The 18,446-nt window shown below is 41.2% G+C and overlaps 1 protein-coding gene and 1 pseudogene across 2 annotated transcripts in view; both read right to left on the bottom strand.

The window, feature by feature from the left end:
• TBC1D22A (TBC1 domain family member 22A) overlaps window positions 1-18,446 on the bottom strand; it is a 190,577-nt gene that overhangs the window by 83,552 nt on the left and 88,579 nt on the right. For both annotated transcript variants that reach the window (XM_020796989.3, XM_078394394.1), the window contains exon 9: window positions 2,437-2,543. In XM_020796989.3, the coding sequence (XP_020652648.3) occupies window positions 2,437-2,543 (107 nt within the window). The remainder of the gene's footprint in view (window positions 1-2,436; window positions 2,544-18,446) is intronic.
• LOC140707842 (U1 spliceosomal RNA) lies at window positions 10,092-10,245 on the bottom strand (annotated as a pseudogene).

Here is an 18,446-nt window from a genome sequence, read left to right as displayed (position 1 = left end):
CTTTTTAGATCTTAAGTATAAATATCAGGGAGTGATTTAGCTTCTAAATGCCATGTGGCATAAGTTGACTCAAGTGCTGATTCACAAGTTACACATGCTATTTCTCTCATCTCTGATCACAACACTCTCAAGAAAATACTAAATGCAACAAACAAACAAACAAACAAACAAACAAAAATGATCAAATGCATGAAGGCTTTCCTTTTATTTTTGTGTGTGTGTGTTTAGTCGTTTAGTCGTGTCCGACTCTTCGTGACCCCATGGACCAGAGCACGCCAGGCCCTCCTGTCTTCTACTGCCTCCCGGAGTTGTGTCAGGTTCATGTTGGTTGCTTTGCAGACACTGTCCAGCCATCTCATCCTCGGTCGTCCCCTTCTCCTCTTGCCATCACACCTTCCTAACATCAGGGTTTTTTCCAAGGACTCTTTTCTTCTCATGAGATGGCCAAAGTACTGGAGCCTCAGCTTCAGGATCTGTCCTTCCAGTGAGCACTCAGGGTTGATTTCCTTTAGAACTGATAGGTTTGTTCTCCTTGCAGTCCAGGGGATTCTCAAGAGCCTCCTCCAGCACCACAATTCAAAGGCATCAATTCTTCGGCGCTCTGCTTTCTTTATGGTCCAGCTCTCACTTCCATACATCACGACAGGAAAAACCATAGCTTTGACTATTCGGACTTTTGTTGGCAAGGTGATGTCTCTGCTTTTCAAGATGCTGTCAAGATTTGTCATCGCTTTCCTCCCAAGAAGAAGGCGTCTTTTAATTTCGGGGCTGCTGTCTCCATCTGCAGTGATCATGGAGCCCAGGAAAATAAAATTTGACACTGCCTCCATATCTTCCCCTTCTATTTCCCAGGAGGTGATGGGACCAGTGGCCATGATCTTAGTTTTTTTGATGTTGAGTTTCAGACCGTTTTTTGCACTCTCCTCTTTCACTCTCATTACAAGGTTCTTCAAATCCTCCTCACTTTCTGCCATCAGAGTGGTATCATCTGCATATCGGAGGTTGTTGATATTTCTTCCGGCAATCTTAATTCCGGCTTGGGCTTCCTCCAGTCCAGCCTTCCGCATGATGTATTCTGCATACAAGTTAAATAAGCTGGGGGACAGTATACAGCCTTGCCGTACTCCTTTCCCAATTTTGAACCACTCAGTTGTTCCATGACCAGTTCTGACTGTTGCTTCCTGTCCCACATATAGGTTTCTCAGGAGACAGATAAAGTGGTCAGGCACTCCCATTTCTTTAAGAACTTGCCATAGTTTGCTGTGGTCCACACAGTCAAAGGCTTTCGCATAGTCAATGAAGCAGAAGTAGATGTTTTTCTGGAACTCTCTGGCTTTCTCCATAATCCAGCGCAAGTTAGCAATTTGGTCTCGAGTTCCTCTGCCTCTTCGGAATCCAGCTTGTACTTCTGGGAGTTCTCGGTCCACATACTGCTGAAGCCTACCTTGCAGGATTTTGAGCATAACCTTGCTAGCGTGTGAAATGAGTGCAATTGTGCGGTAGTTGGAGCATTCTTTGGCACTGCCTTTCTTTGGGATTGGGATGTAGACTGATCTTTTCCAATCCTCTGGCCACTGTTGAGTTTTCCAAACTTGCTGGCATATTGAATGTAGCACCTTAACAGCATCATCTTTCAAGATTTTAAATAGTTCAATTGGAATGCCATCACCTCCACTGGCCTTGTTGTTAGCCAGGCTTTCTAAGGCCCACTTGACTTCGCTCTCCAGGATGTCTGGCTCAAGGTCAGCAACTACATTGTCTGGGTTGTCCGGGATATCCAAATCTTTCTGATATAATTCCTCTGTGTATTCTTGCCACCTCTTCTTGACGTCTTCTGCTTCTGTTAGGTCCCTCCCATTTTTGTCTTTTATCATGTTCATCTTTGCGCAAAATGTTCCTCTAATATCTCCAATTTTCCTGAACAGATCTCTGGTCTTTCCTTTTCTGTTATCTTCCTCTATTTCTTTGCATTGTTCATTTAAGAAGGCCCTCTTGTCTCTCCTTGCTATTCTTTGGAAGTCTGAATTCAAGTTTCTGTAACTTTCCCTATCTCCCTTGCATTTTGCTTCCCTTCTCCTCTCTGCTATTTCTTTTATTTTTAACATCAGCTAATATGTAGTATTTTCATGTAACAGAGGATTGGAAAAGGATGCTGTGCTATAGAGGACTGTGTTCTTAATGTACCACAGAAAAGGCACATTTTCTTAATTATCTTTAGCCCAAATTCAAGCTAAAGGACCACTATAGGCATATTGTTTTGGACAAGAATTTAATAATTTCCTTCAAGAAACACAAAACAGTGCATATACATTTCACAACATGGTGGCATTTCCTGCCCCATCCTCTTTGTTATCTGTGTTCTTCAATTTCCTTAATGCAGTTCCAAAAACACTAACTGGTTACTTTCACTGGTTAGAGAAGAGGAAATCAATTTACCTGAATGCCATCAAGCAGTTTGCTCATACACCAGAAACTGTCAGCTTCAATGTTCTGCAGTACTTCAGCAGGCAGACTGGAAACATCAAAATTTTCCACCTCTTCTTCTGTTTTGTAAAAGAAAGAAAGGGAGGAAAAACGTATTAATGAAGTACATAGATTATATAAGAAACTAATGCCCTAAAGAAATCACCATCCCTAACTTTGTCCACAAACATTCAAGTACAGTGGCTGGATATCTCAGTGAGTTGAATAATTGGCTGAAAGGGTTGGGAATTAAGATTCCCCACTGTGCCTCCTGAAAGAAGAGCCTTGGGCAAGCTACTTGGTTCCAGAGTGATCCCAGAAAAAGGGAATAGTAAACTACTTCTGAGTACTCTGTGCTTGAAAAAAAGAGTGGCCATAAGTCAGAATTGACTTGGTGACATATAATATTTCTTATTTCTCAGCTTGCTGGTGTTAGCGAGGTAGACAAAAGGGTCAAGCCTAAACATTAGTAATCAAATACCAAAAATCTGCGGGTAAGATTGTATGTTTGTAAAATCACTGATTCTTGGATTTCAGGAAGCAAATTAGCAGCTACTGGAAATCATTTTAAATTGGTAATCAAAGATTTTGGAATGTTTTCAGTTATTGCAATTAGTATGGGGAGAAGGATGGCCTGATTTTTGTGGCATCTGAAAGGCTAGGTAGCACTAGTTGGTTCCTAGCTTGTTTTCCCTTTTGCACCAACATTTTAGCCCTATTTTTGTCGTTTTCTGGTGCGGAGCTCCATTGATTTTTTTAAAAAATTATGTTCATAATAATTTCCTGTTATTCTGGAAAAAATTTTTTTGGAGCCCAGTAGTTAAACAGTTAAAACAATAAATGAAAATCAGCCCCCCCAACTGGAAGGCAGTATTTATTTATTTATTTATTTATTTATTTATTTATTTATTTATTTATTTATTTATTTATACATACATACATACATACATACATACATACATACATACATACATACATACATACATACATACATACATACATACATACATACATACATACATACATACATACATACATACATACCCACCCCGCCTATTTGGTCAATATGACCACTCTAGGCGGCTTCCAAACATGCAAAAATACAACAACATATATATATAGCAAATAAAAATATCAACAATATACAATAAATAATGAACAACAGACATAAACAATAAGCAGTTCTTCAAGTACTGGGATAGGGAGGGCTAGCCATCATAATATACCGCTGATGCAGTTTCTTTCTTATACCAGGAACACTTTATTCATTATAAATACCATTTATAAATATAACTTGTAAAACCAATGCTTAAAAAGCTTAAGTTGGTCATAGTGAGAAATATCAAACACTTGTCATGCTTGGAACATCTTCTTTACAGTGGTGCCTCGCTTAATGACTGCCTTGTTAAACGACGAAACCGCTTTACGGTGAAGTTTTTGTGATCACAAAAGCGATCGCAAAACGATGTTCCTATGGGGAAAATTTGCTTAATGATGATCGGTTCCCTGCTTCGGGAACTGACTTTTTGTTAAACGATGAAACAGCTGATTGGCGGTTCTAAAATGGCCACCCCCTGTGCAAAATGGCTCCCCGCTGTGTTTTCAGGATGGATTCCCTGCTTTACAGGCAGCGAAAATGGCCGCCCCATGGAGGATCTTTGCTGGACGGTGAGTTTTCAGCCCACTGGAACCGGTTTCAATGCATTTCAATGGGCTTTTTTGTTTCGCAAGACGATGTTTTCGTAAGACAGCGATTTTCGCGGAACGAATTACCATCATCTTGTGAGGCACCACTGTATTTGGGAACACCTCTTCTGGTGTTGATGACCTCCCTGCAGAAGAGTGGTCAAAATCAGTAGTCTCATTCTCATGGACACAAACACTCTACAAATGTCTGTAAGGAGAGCACTGGATGGTTTCTGCTTAGGTCATTGTGAATTTCCAATGAAATGAAGTGATACATTTCATGTGTGCAAGTCTAGGATACCTTGTGAGGATATTGTTTACTGCAGATCAAACAGAGGGTGAGCTCTAGAAATGCCTCAAGTTTCAGTAACATTTCCTGGCAGACCATCAAACTGGAGTGTGCTGGGAGAGCAGCAATGTACTGCATTTTTAAAGCATCTTCTCTTTGCAACTATTGTGAAACTAAAGAATAGTAAGATACTTCCCTTTTTCAGTTGCAGTTTAAAGGCACGTTTTCACAAAAATGAACAATACTGATATTTTGTGAAGTGATACTTGCTATTTAGCTTATATTTGTGTTTTGTTTACTAATGTTGGCAACAAGAGGTATCAAAATCAGTCTTGGCAATCCCTTCATTTAAGGATGTACTTCATCCTACAATTTAACATCACACTCGAACCCAAAGGTTGGAATCCAACTAGAACTTTACTCTAAAGCAAATAAAATTACACATGTCATGCCAATAAATTACAACTAATTAACAAGATGCCAGGTGCAAGCCTTGTTTATGTTACTGGGATACTTGCAGCATGTTGTTAATCAGCTGCAATTTCCCACCACAACTTACATAATTTCATTTACACAATAGGATTCTGGTGAATACATTTCAAATCTGGAATACCAAGGATACTTGTTGTTCCAGTTTCCACCAGCACTTTAAAAAATGCATGGCTCTGTAACAGAAATGGGCAAAATGTGGTGTCCTCCAGACCTCTCTCCTCATTATTATTATTTTTGTAAAATTTTGTTTAGGAGATCACTCTGTGAGAATGTTCTGTGAGTATGGCAGCATAGCTTAGAAGGCTCTGTTTCTGGTAGCTGCCTGCCTCTCTTTCAGATAGCAGTGGCATGTATGAAAAACTTTTGATTGATGATATTAATGTAGGGGTGGGTACTTATGTAGATATAGAGGACCTTGGTCTTAAGCAACAACTGTCTTTAAAAGTCAAAACAGGCTCTTTGAAGTGGCTCTGGAAAGACACTGGAATCCAAGGAATTGTGGTAGCAAATGCTTAATGCCATTAGAATGCACATTTAGTGCGTAATGTAGTGTCTAAATTTCTTCTTAATTTGTGCCTGGGCTTCAACTTCAACTTCCAGTTGAAGTTGCAGCTAGGGTACCACTTTAAGTTGGTAAGAGAATAAAAAGGTTTATTCTGTGCTACAGAGACAAAAAGATCACACAGTTTTCTGTGTTTAAGGTGAAAGTTCAGCTGGGGAAGGTGACAGCAAGTCAAGAGCAAGGAACTGTACATTTGCAAGGCATGGCTAATTCCAAGTCTGAGGAACTGGGGTGGGAGCAGGAGGGATTTTTGAAGATCCACACATCTGTACTCGAAGTGGTAAGCTGGATGGAAATGGCTTGAGGGGAGAATTCTGTAGCCATAATAATGACCACAAAGTCCTGCACTGCCCATCAAGCAGGCTTGGCATAAATATGGAAGCTTCTGAATGCTAACACCTTGGAGGTCTTCAGTACCAAAAGCTTTTGTACTGGACCAACACTGTGTGTTGCATGCTCCTATCCAGCAAAGTCAAGGGCATTTCAATTCAATGTAACTTTAATGTCTTCTCTGTCGCCTCTGTGAATCATACATTGAGTTTTCTTTGTGCTTGTGCAGTAATCCTTGGAAATCTGCAGACTTGACAATATCATCATCCACACTGGCTAGCCACTAGTATGTGTACAGTGAAATTCTTCATATCTTTTTTTGTTTGTTTGTTTGTTTCAGGTTCTTTCATGTTTTGGGTCTTTTGTTTAAACACCCAAAAAACTATCCCTACCAGCTACTGCCTGGAATGCAATGCTAAATTAAACAGGGCACTTTTGTTCTTAGTATCATCACTCAACAACTGCCAGCCAATCTGGTTATCACTAATGCAGAAGTAGTCACTGACATTGATTTTAAGGGGAAATAAGAAACACAATTTATCTTTGAAATTAGAAGTAGGATAATGATGCATCTAGCGCTAAAATGATGTCTAAAATTTGCAAAGAATGTTTGCTAATTTCTGTATTTTAGAAAATGTTTATAAAAACATTATCACAACCACAAAGGCTCCATTGTCAAACCAAGCAGAAAAACTGCTGCTTGCTATTTTATAAAGGTTGCTATATTTTCTATTTTGCTTTTGCCCATCATTTCAGCTAACACTGCCATTTATTTACTGGCAGGTCCTGTGTGTTTTACTGCTATGTAATGGGCAAGAATAAGCAAGTGGAACTGTTCAGTATTTGGACATGCAGGTTCAACACACACAAAAAGCTTCTCTTGATGTTTCCTGGGTCTTGTGTATCAGTGGAACATGAACTTTAACTAGAAAAAAATTGTTCCAAGGGTAACTTCCTAGAAAATTTGAACAGCATTATCAGCATGCAAAACAAAATCAAAATTTCACATGGGCAAAGTAATGAAAGATGAAAAGGAACTATTATTTAAAAGCAAAGAAAACAAAGTAGAAAGCAGGTTGTTAATGTCGAATTGTATGTACAATGTAATCCTATTAGAAAACAGGCCATTGTCAGCAATACTTCAAGAACTGACAAGAAGCGAAATCCACAAAGGCTGCTTGCCATAAAAAAATTGCATTGCATGTAGATTATTTTTTTAAAGTAGCAGGACATCATACATCTTTGTCAATATTTGGATGGAGTAGAGATACCACTGCACTAAAATTCCAATTACTATGTCTCACAGCTATGTTTCTCATTTTCTTCAGTTTCCTGCAGTGATTCTCACCATGTTCTCTGCATAAGTGTAGAAGTTAGCAAAATAGTTGCCTGAAGAAAAACCGTTCGAACATGAAGTAACTGAAATGCTGATCCAACTGCTGTGGTTGCTGCAAGCATTGCTATTAGCTCCTGTTTACTTCCTTACAACATATTATCTGATTGTTGTGAAAACTTCCTCTGAGCAATGAGGAGAAATTCATTTGGAATGCTCTAACGAGATGCATTCTCCACAGGCAGCAGCAACACAACAAAATAAAAATGAAATTAATTATAGTTTCTTACTCTAAAGATACTGGATAAGATACAGTATTTAAATGCTAATGGTCAGATTAAAAGTAAGTCCAGTGATGGACCTGTGGTTGACTTTTAAGAGCCACAAATTGGCACAATTCTTTGCTCGCAGGTTGACTTTACAGATGAGGTTTATCTACACTTGTTTAATCAGCAAGGCCTCAGGATGGTCAAGGATTAAATTCATGAAGGTATGATCCAAAACTCCACCTAAATCGGGGCTTCTAACTCTGTGAGTAAGATCTATGAACCTTGGGAAGCTGGAGGTGGTCAAAAAGGAGATGGCAAGAATAAAAATTGACATCCTGGGCATCAGTGAACTAAAATGGACGGGAACGGGCAAATTAAATTCAGACAATTACCATATCTACTATTGTGGGCAAGAATGCCGTAGAAGAAATGGAGTAGCCCTCATAGTCAATAAAAGAGTGGGGAAAGCTGTCCTGGAATACAATGTCAAAAATGATAGAATTATTTCAATATGAATCCAAGGCAGACCTTTCAGCATCACAGTAATCCAAGTTTATGCGCCAACTACCGATGCTGAAGAGGCTGAAACTGACCAATTCTATGAAGACTTCTAGAACTGACAGCAAAGAAATATGTTCTTCTCATTATAGGGGACTGGAATCCTAAAGTAAGGAGTCAAGAGATAAAAGGAAAAACAGAGATATCAACTTGCCGACAAAAAAGTAGAGACATCAACTTGCCGACAAAGTCTAAGCTATGGTTTTTTCAGTAGTGATGTATGGAAGTGAGAGCTGGACCATAAAGAAGTCTGACCGCCGAAGAATTGATGCTTTTGAATTGTGGTGCTGGAAGAGACTCTTGAGAGTCCCCTGGACTGCAAGGAGAACAAACCTATCCACTCTGAAGGAAATCAACCCTGAATGCTCACTGGAAGGACAGATCCTGAAGCTGAGGCTCCAATACTTTGGCCATCTCATGAGAAGAGCCCTGGAAAATACCCTGATGTTGGGAAAGCATGAAGGCAAGAGGAGAAAGGGACGACAGAGATCGAGATGGTTGGACAGTGTCACTGAAGCTACCAACATGAATTTGATCAAACTCCGGGAGGCAGTGGAAGACAGGAGGGCCTGGCGTGCTCTGGTCCATGGGGTCACACAGAGTCGGACACGACTAAAACAACTAAACAATAACAAGTGTAGGTGGTGAAAGAGTCTGCTTCTTTGTAATTCTTTCACCCCAACAGTTAGAGTGTGTGCAATCCGAGGAGGCAGCCTGCTAAGGTATGGTGCTGCTTTACTACCACTCTGCTAGTCCTCAGGTTTCCCTGTGATATACTTCCCTGCTCAGAATCGCAGCACAGATCAAAGCCATACAGTCTTTCTTAATTTCAAAGAACAGTTCACAGAGGGGCATTGTAAGCACAAAGGTTGACAGCCAAACACCATATGAAGTAGACATTTTTTTAAAAAAAAGAGATAATTGTCTGTGGATGTTAAATTAATAAAAAATATCAATACAGCGTGCTTTCACAGACCATGATCCAGTACAAGGTGGAGCTCTATACAAATAGTAGGTACCTATTCACAAGCTATACCATATTATATTTGTTGAATATATTTTTATTCTGTTTTGATACTGTACTGTTTATTTTGTTGTTAGCTGCCCAGAGTGGCCTGGTTGCCAGATGGTGCGCGATATAAATCCAATTAACAACAACAACAACAACAACAATCCTACAAAATCCACATGTATAAGTAAAGTGATTATAACCAAGTGTCTATTTGAATAAGATGCCCTTTGTGTGTTCTATCATTAAAAAATTTAAAAAATAAGTCCTTCTCACCTAAATCAAATTGTTGATCCAAATCAATTCTATTACAGATGGTTAATATTTACATAAAACCCACTGATTCAAAGAGCCTACTTTAGCCAGTATTAACAATTGGATTCAATGTTCAATAGTACTTTGAAGACACAAGAATACAAAGTCACCCTTGGTGACCAAGAAAGGAAGTTCAAAATCCAAATTCCATATTAGGGTGATATCTTCATTAGGCTAATCCCCACAAAAGGAAACAAAAGAAAAAGGGGTAAAGACTTCAAAAAAAATCACTCTAATGTGGACTTATTCCCACTTTTAGCATTCTCTGTATGTACTCCATACTCAGTAGATCCTGTTCTTCAATTGCCCTTGGAATTTTCTTTTTAGCTCCTGTTAAATATTTTCCTTTTTAACTGATTATTGTTTCACAGACGATTAAGTTGTCTGAAGATAACAAAACGGGTTTTAAATAGTTGTTTATTAAAGAAGAGTAAATTACTTAGGAGACACCACAAAATAAAAAAAGATTATTACCGTATTTTTTGTTCCATAAGACGCACTCCCCCCCCAAATAGTGGGGGAGAAAGTATGTGCGTCTTATGGAACGAATACAGAAAAAAGGGGTTCAACCACCACCACCCATAAACCTCCTACTGCCATGCTGGGAGGCCTCTGAACTGGCACCAGAGACTGCTTGCTATTTAGACCCCACCATTCTGCACTGCTGGCTTTCCAGGATCTGTTTCCTGCAGCCCACCTGGAAAACCAGCAAGGCTAACAGGGCTATGGTAGCAGGCAGTGAAAATAGCCCAGGACCAAAGAGGAAAGAGTAATTCTAGAAAGAACAGGGGAAACCACAAACATAGTCCCCACTTAGGCAGTTGATTTCCCCACATTTGGGGAAATCACAGGGGTCAGCACATCCAAAGTGCAATAGATGAGCCTTACCCTGGGAAAACCACTTTTACAACAATGGTATCTCCCCTGCCAGGTGTGAGTTGGAATGTCCCCTAAACCACCTGCCCCTTTCTGTGGCCTGTCCCCCAAAGGCATGGTGACCTCTGGCTGCACCTCCTGATCAGAACAGGGCTGCACAGCCCCAGTCCCAAAAGAGGCCAAGAGAGCTCTTCAGTGTTTTGGGGTGCCCCACAGGACCCCCATCAGGGGCTGGATGTTCCTCCCACAATCCTCCACTGCATAGATATTAGTATACCTAATATGTGGGGAAGGCAGGGAAAGCGAGGAAATTCAAACTTTCAGTTAGTGAAGAGGCTGCTTGTCTGCTTCCTTGCTAGCAGTTAGAGAGCTGGGAGAGAGACCTGGGACTGCCTGGTATTGTCATTTTAAAATGTAAAATTTAGTTTAAAAGCTGTTTGTTCGGGGTTAATGCTTGGGTGAAAAGGTACGCCGTTTGAGTTGAAACCTGCTTGTGTAGAAACAGGCATTCTTGTCTTTAAAATCTGCTAGTTTTACTTTAAAAGCTGTTTGTTTTGGGTTAAATTGTGCTTGGGTGAAAAGGTGCTCCGTTTGAGTTGAAACCTGCTTGTGTAGAAACGTGCATAGGGGTACTTGCTTTAAAAGCTCTCTGCAAAGCGTTTCAGACCAGCGCCGATCAGCTGTTAGGTGGGGGAGGGGAGGGGGAAGGAGCTGAGAAGAGCACGGAGAAGAGCACAAAATGGCTGCCAGCTGCCGGCTGCCTGCTGGCTTTTAGCTGTTTAGGGCTCTTTTTTGGCTGTTCTGGGGTCTACCAAGGCACTGTGAAGAGCAAGGCTCAGTCTACAGTACCTGGTAAGTGACTTTCTTTTAAGTTTTTTAAAGTTTCTGACCTTCCCCCCCCCTAAAAATGCATTAATTAATTTTCAATGCATTTTTATGGGAAATTTGGATTCAACTTGCAAACTTTTCAAATAGTTCTGGGCATCTAATAGAGAATGTATTTCCAAAGGGTGTTGCAGCACGGAAACTAACTGTGCCTCCTGACTTCTAACTGGATTACAGTACCTGCTTCCTGATTTCAGCTACTATAGTTTGTATTCAGTTTTTTTGGCTTTGTGTGGCCTAACCTGTTGTGCTTTGCATGCTATAAATGTTCAATTATGTCAGAAACACGAGATTTGGTCTTATGCTGAGCATGTGCTACTGCTGGTGAATGGGTTAAGCTTTGTGTTGCTGTTCTTTTGCATAACCTAAAGTAAATAAGGAAAACCAGCTGTCAAACAGTTTCATTCCACTATTTATCCTCCACACAACTAAAAGGGACCTCTCAATGCAGTGCCAAATCAGACAAACCATTTCTAACTTAATATAGGCTTGAGCTGTAGCTGGGCAGAGTTGCACAACAATCTCATCTGTCATTGAGACATTTCTATAAGCATGGGGAGGAGGTGGATGAAAGGAAATGTAAAATATAGGTAGAGTGGTATAGGTCTTACCACTGGCTGATAATGGTCTATATTAATGCCACTGTTGACTGCTGTTCACTTTACATGGTTCAAATGTTATTCTGTTATAGTTTATTAAATATTTTTTATACTATTTGGTTCATAATATATTTTCCCTGTGTTCCTCCTCTAAAAATTAAGTGCATCTTAATGTCCGGTGCATCTTATGGAGGAAAAAATACGGTATAAACATAGGGATACATGCAATAGTGCTTTTAGAAGGGGATGATGTCTCAGCCGAACATCGAGACATTCAAATACAGTAGTGCCTTGCTTAACGACGATAATCTGTTCCAGGATAATCACCGTTAAACGAAAACATTGTAAAGCGAAATTTAAAACCCCATTGAAACGCATTGAAACCCGTTCAATGCATTCCAATGGGCCAAAAACTCACCGTCCAGCGAAGATCCTCCATACGGCAGTCATTTTCGCTGCCTGTATAGCGAGGAATCCATCCCTAAGCACAGCGGGGAGCCATTTTAAGTACCCGGCGGCCATTTCGAAACCCCGACGATCAACTGTTTTTGATCTTCGTAAAGCGAAAATCGGTTCCTGAAGCAGGGAACTGATCATCGCTAAGCGAAATTCCCCCATTTAGACCATCGTTTTGCGATTGCAATTGCGATCACAAAAAGATAGTCATAAAGTGGATTCGTCGTAATGCGGGGCAATTGTTAAGCAAGGCACCACTGTATAGTGGTGCCTTGACTTACAAACGTCCCGACTCACAATCAATTCGAGTTACGGCCAGCTCTGGCCGTAAAATTTTGCTTCGACTTGTGACTGGAGCTTCATGTTACAATTGGAAAAAATGCCAGGGAAAAAGGCGGGAAATTCAAACTGCTAACCATTGGTGGCGAAGAGGCTGCTTCTTTGTAGCTCTTTTGCCCCAGCAGTTAGAGAGCGTGAGTTTGGAGGAGGCTTCAGACTGCCTGGTAAGGTGCTGCTTTCTGCTTTTTAAACCCACGCCTGTTCTGGGTGGGTTTTGCAGCGTGGTTTTGGGCTAGGGCGGGTTATGTATCTGCGCTGTGATAGGTCTTGGAGTCTTTGTTTTTTGGGGGGGTTGCGTTCTGATGGGTCTTGCAGGGTTTGTTTGCTTTTTTGGTTCCCACCCCCATTTTCGATGGGTCTTGCAGGGTTTGTTTGCTTTTTAGGTTTTCCCCCCATTTCTGACGGGTCTTACAGTGTTTGTTTGCTTTTTTTGGTGGGGGTTGCATTCCCAATTGGTCTTGCAGGATTTGTTTCCCTTTTTTTCCATTTCTAACGGTTCTTGCAGGGTTTGTTTGCTTTTTGGATTCCCCCCCCCCCTCCGGCTGGAACGGATTAATCGCGTTTCCAATTGGTCTTGCAGTGTTGTTGTTGTTTTTTGTGATTTTTTTCCCTGGCCAGAACGGATTAATCACATTTCAATGCATTCCTATGGGAAATGGTGCTTCAACTTACAACCATTTTGAGTCACAACTATCTTCCAAAACGGATTAAGTTTGTACATCGAGGCACCACTGTCTACTGTTTTACAGACAGATCTGAGCCGACTAAAAGCGAAGACAAATTTTGCTTTCAGAAGTTTTCTAACCAAATAGGACTTTTGCAAAGGAGTGGTGTCTTGCTACAGATTCAGCTAGTTTGCATTACTTTAAATCAGCTGTGTATCTTTACAAAGTGATTTTTGCAGTGGCACCAAGGTGCCAACCCTGAAATCATGCCACAGAAAATTGGTAGAGTAGCCCCTATTGTGTTGAAACCTATAAAATTGTATTGCAACAGTGAGGAAAACCTAGAACACAGTACAATGTGAATACATTGTTTTACTAGGTAGAAATTGCAAATGGAAAAGAGAAGAAATAACACAAGGCTCCTCTGTTCAACATTAAACACATGTCTTCCACAAGGTCAAGGTATAATCGGAAAGGAATTGCATTTTATAAACTGTTTACCGTATTTTTTGCACCATAAGACGCACTTTTAATCTCCCAAAACGTGCCTGGGAAAGTCTCTGCGTCTTATGGAGCAAAGGCAGAGATTTCACCCCCACTGGCCCCGTGGGGGGGAGCCTCCCAAGGGTCCGAATCTGCCTTCCAGAACTCTTGGGAGGCTCCCCCAACCCCCAACGGGGCCAGCGGGGGTGAAATCGCCAGCTTTTTAGGCTTTTGGTTTGGTTGGATTCCATGACCGGGAAAAGGTAAAATGGAGGGAGGGGTTGTTGGTGGCGGCGGCTATCCTCTCTGCTAGCAGAGACTTGCTCGCACTGCTGGGTCTCTGAAGATGGCGGGGACTATCCTCTCTGCTAGCAGAGACTCAGAGACTCACTCGAATTGCTGGGTCTTGGCAGAGCCGGCGGCAACTATCCTCTCTGCTAGCAGAGACTCGCTCGCACTGCTGGGTCTCTGACGATGGCGGGGACTATCCTCTCTGCTAGCAGAGACTCAGAGACTCACTCGAATTGCTGGGTCTTGGCAGAGCCGGCGGCGACTATCCTCTCTGCTAGCAGAGACTCGCTCGCACTGCTGGGTCTCTGACGATGGCGGGGACTATCCTCTCTGCTAGCAGAGACTCAGAGACTCACTCGAATTGCTGGGTCTTGGCAGAGCCGGCGGCGACTATCCTCTCTGCTAGCAGAGACTCGCTCGCACTGCTGGGTCTCGGCAGACGGCGGCAGCTATTCTCTTTGCTAGCAGAGACTCAGAGACCCGTTTGCACTGCTGGGTCTCGGGAGTTTCGCCTGCTGCGCAGACGCACCGCACTTGTTCGGCTGCTCCCTCAACAGCAGCAGCGGTGGCCGGTCTGCACCTCCCCACGTTGCAGGAGTCCGTGTTTTGCCTGGGCACGTTGGCGGGAGAAAAGGGGTGGGCTGGAGGGAAGGGGGTGTGAGGCGGAATTCCCGGGAGGCAGCTTTTTGGCTGGATGGTCTCGAGTGTGTGGAGAGGGAGATGGGCAAGCAGGGAGAGCCCAGCACTGCCTTACCGGAAGGGCTGGCGAGGCTCGTGCTGCTAGGACAAAAACTAGAGGAGAAGGGAGCTCGTTTGCCTCTTTGTCGCGCCTGCTGGGGCAAGTTGAGTGGAAGCCCTGCAACAATTGCAGAGCGCTGTGCCTTTAAACCCTCCTCCACCCCCCTCGGGGCTGCCGGTTGCAACCACTCACGATTGGGAATTGGGAATTAGCCTCTAAACTTAGTTGTTGGCGTCCTTAAGACTTCCTTCGTACTCCGGAGAAGAGTTTGCATTGACAGTACAAACGAGAAGTGGGTTCATTCTCAGTTTCCAAATCCTTCCACTCTTTCCCTCTTCTCTCCCCCACCCCCCAGCTCCAATCCCTTCACTTTTAGTGTGGCTCTTGGGGGACTTTGTGGCTGATGGCATGTCTGCTGCTCTCCTCTGAGTCAAAATAAAGTGCATCTTTAGTGATGAGTCTGTTGGTACAAAGACTAATGCCTGGCCCATTGAAAGTGACCACATCTGGAAGAGCCATGGGAAACAATGGGACTGAGTGGCAGAGTTAAGGTGTGAAAGCTTTTTAAAGAGATGTGAGTTTTTAAGGGAAGTCAGCTGTAGCCTTTTTAAAAAGGGAAAGCTGAGATGTCAGTTTAAGTTAGGGACCTCCAAAGCTTGGTCAATCTGTTCCCTCTGAGCCTGTGCAAAGAACTTTCTGGGTGATTGCAACTAGTTTTTGTAGAAACAGAATTAAGAGGCAGAGCTTTGTTACCACAAGGTGTGTGAGTCTAGGCAAAATTGAAGCTCAGCATTTCCCTTCATTCCTAGCGAGTCCAGCAGAAAAGAAAGTGGAAGGGTAAATTGGGAGTGAAAATGGCAAGGAAGAAGTTAAAGAGACCAGTTGGGTATGGCATGGGGATTGCCATTATGCAGAGAAGCTTGTATGGCTTCTCTGGTATCTCAGGGTACCCCAGGGGTGAGATAGATTTTTCTGTATAGCTGACTGAAAAATCTATCTTCCAATGAGGTTTTTGAAATATGTAGAAAATATACATCTAAACATGGTAGAATGGATTATTAGAGAGTGTGAAATATTGTAGTTAGTGCTTTTTACTGATAAATGGTAACATCTTGCTTTTAAAGGAAAATGTCAGTGTCAAAGTAAAAGTGAAGTGTAAATCTGTATGTTTGTCATGACAATAGGTATTGGAGAATATGGTCTGTATATCACTTCTGGTGAAGTGTTTGGATTTGAGTTGATACAGTCTCATTTTCTAAATAGGTTTAAATCCAAATAGGCTGCTTTTGTTCATGCTATACTTGGTGCTTTGTTCATAGTATAAACTTGCATTTTCCACCTCCAGCTATATTTGGATATATTCATGATGGGAATACATCATCTTCATGAAATTTCTAGTACTGTAGTCTGAGTTTAGCATTCCTTTACTTCCCTTTTATCTATCAACATTCTTTTTTTTTCTCTCCAGTGACCGCAAAAGCACTTGTATATTACTAATAATGTCTTCAGCAACATCCTGGTTTCCTGCACACAGAATTGTAGAGGGGAAAAAAAGCCAACACATAAATACCAGTTGTGCTTTCTCCCTCTGCCCCCAGCCGCCCTCTCCCACCACACCAGAGAATTCTGTTTCTTTAGGAGTCTGGTACTATATTGGTAATAAGTGTATTTGCTGGGACAGCTCCAGTAGTCTCTCCAGCAGAGGCATATTTGTGTGCCATTTTGGGGAATTTTTCTGATAGGAATCTGGGGGATAGAATTAATTTCTGGGGGAAACTTCATAGCTTGTGCATGAGTGCTTTCTTTATCACCTGTCTCCATTTGGCATTCAAAGAAGGTAAAGCAAATTGTGTGATTTGTTATTCTGCTCCACTTGAGAGCTGTACTAAATAACAGTTGGTCTGAAATTCTGGTTGAAGTTGTAGGAGGATATACTGTATTTAATTTAATGCCCTTTGATAGTATATTCTTGTTCAGCTCTGATGCTGTCATCTTAAATGAAGGGTCCTGGAAGGCACTCTCGGACCCTTTGGAGGCTTCCCCCACCCTCATCCCCGCTGGCCCAGCAGGCCAAAATTCCCAGATTATTTTTTTCCTGTTTTCTTCTCCTAAAAATGTGTTGCGTCTTATGGAGAGGTGCGTCTTATGGAGCGAAAAATACGGTATATTAAATGCCATAATATTTATATTAAATGTTTGGGAAATCATCTATATATCAAATCCCCCAAAATGTTTAAATATAGGGACCACCTGTACATTTATTCAATCCCTTTGGGCCCATTTCTAATCTGAACTCTATCTCACAATTTTCCACTCTGTACCAAAACAGACCATCATAGTACAACTACTAAGAATATACATGGTCAACAGTGAACATATCTATATTAGATTTTCTCTACTGCAAAATACAGACTTCCATACATATACAATGGTGCCTCGCTTAACGAGCGCTTCATTTAACGATGAATTCGCTTAGCAATGACTTTTTCGGAGCATTTTTGCGCTCCGTTTAACGATGTTTCCTATGGGCGATTTTCGCTTAGCGATTTCGGGACCATGCTTCGCATAATGATTAGGTTTTTGGGTCCCCTGTTTCGCTTAACGATTGTTTAAACAGCCTCATGTATGCTGTTTTTTAAATGTTTTTCTGTTATTTTTTAAGTTAAAGTTTACTGTGTAAAATGTTTGAAATCATAAAGTGCACTTAATAAAATTTAACCAAATTTGACTTTGTTCTGACTCTTTTTAAATTTGTTGTTGAATTTTTTTCCCCCACTGAGATGCATTGAATGGGTTTCAATGCATTCCAATGGGGGAACCACGTTTTGCTTAGCGGTTTCCTATGGCGATTTTCGCTTAAGGGCGGCAATTCGTTCCTATTGGAACGGATTATGCGGCAATGCATTTCAATGGGAAACCGTGTTTCGCTTAGCGATGTTTTCTCATAGCAATGATTTTTTTGGAACCAATTAAAATCGTTAAGCGAGGCACCACTGTATAAAGTATGGAATTATGTATCTGTTAGAATTTAAGAATGACATATGAAAGGAGGCAAGAGGTTAAGCAGTAACTATATGCTACCAGCCCCCGCAAGTGCAAAAGCCCCTGGAAAATCCTAATTGCATAACCCATCCAAGAAAACAGTGGAAAGACAGTTTAAAAACATTGATCTTGGGCCAACAGGTTTGAAATATTAATTTCTGGAGTACAGCTCTCAGAATCTACCAGCCAGCATACTCACTATGCAGTAGCGCAGTAGTCGAAAACTGTAACTTCTCCAAACTATTACCCCCTTCTCCTTCAAGACACACAGTCCAAGAAGCACCAGCTTATGTGCAGTTTTGAATAAATTCTTCCACTATTTTTAACAGCACCTTGTATAATGTTTTTAAAAATAGAGTGCCATTATAGTAAAAAATAAAATGCACTTTTTGGTTTAGTGATATTAAATCATAAAAAAGATTTTAACATGCTAAAGACAAAACAATGCACTGTGAGACGAATTCTATTTTTAGGTGGCATTTGTGCAAATGCTTTAACTAGTACGCTTCAATGTGTATATTCAACTAGAAACCTATTAGACACATTCAATTGTCAGTACTTACCTAATTAAAGTACCTTTTGGAAAGTTTAAGCAAATTTAGAAAGCTCCTTTATGATGAATAACGAATCAAAGAATCATAATTTGTATTTGAATATTTCATAAGTTAATACACAGCAAGGAACAGACTGTTTCATTAGCATAACTTAATTATATAGCAACTCATTATTCCACAAGTCACTGTTAATACTGCTACTAACACTGTA

This window comes from Pogona vitticeps, chromosome 5 (assembly GCF_051106095.1).
Source record: "Pogona vitticeps strain Pit_001003342236 chromosome 5, PviZW2.1, whole genome shotgun sequence".
Lineage (NCBI taxonomy): Eukaryota > Metazoa > Chordata > Lepidosauria > Squamata > Agamidae > Pogona > Pogona vitticeps.
The sequence above is the reverse complement of the archived record's forward strand: the minus strand, read 5'-3'. Positions and strand labels throughout refer to the sequence as shown.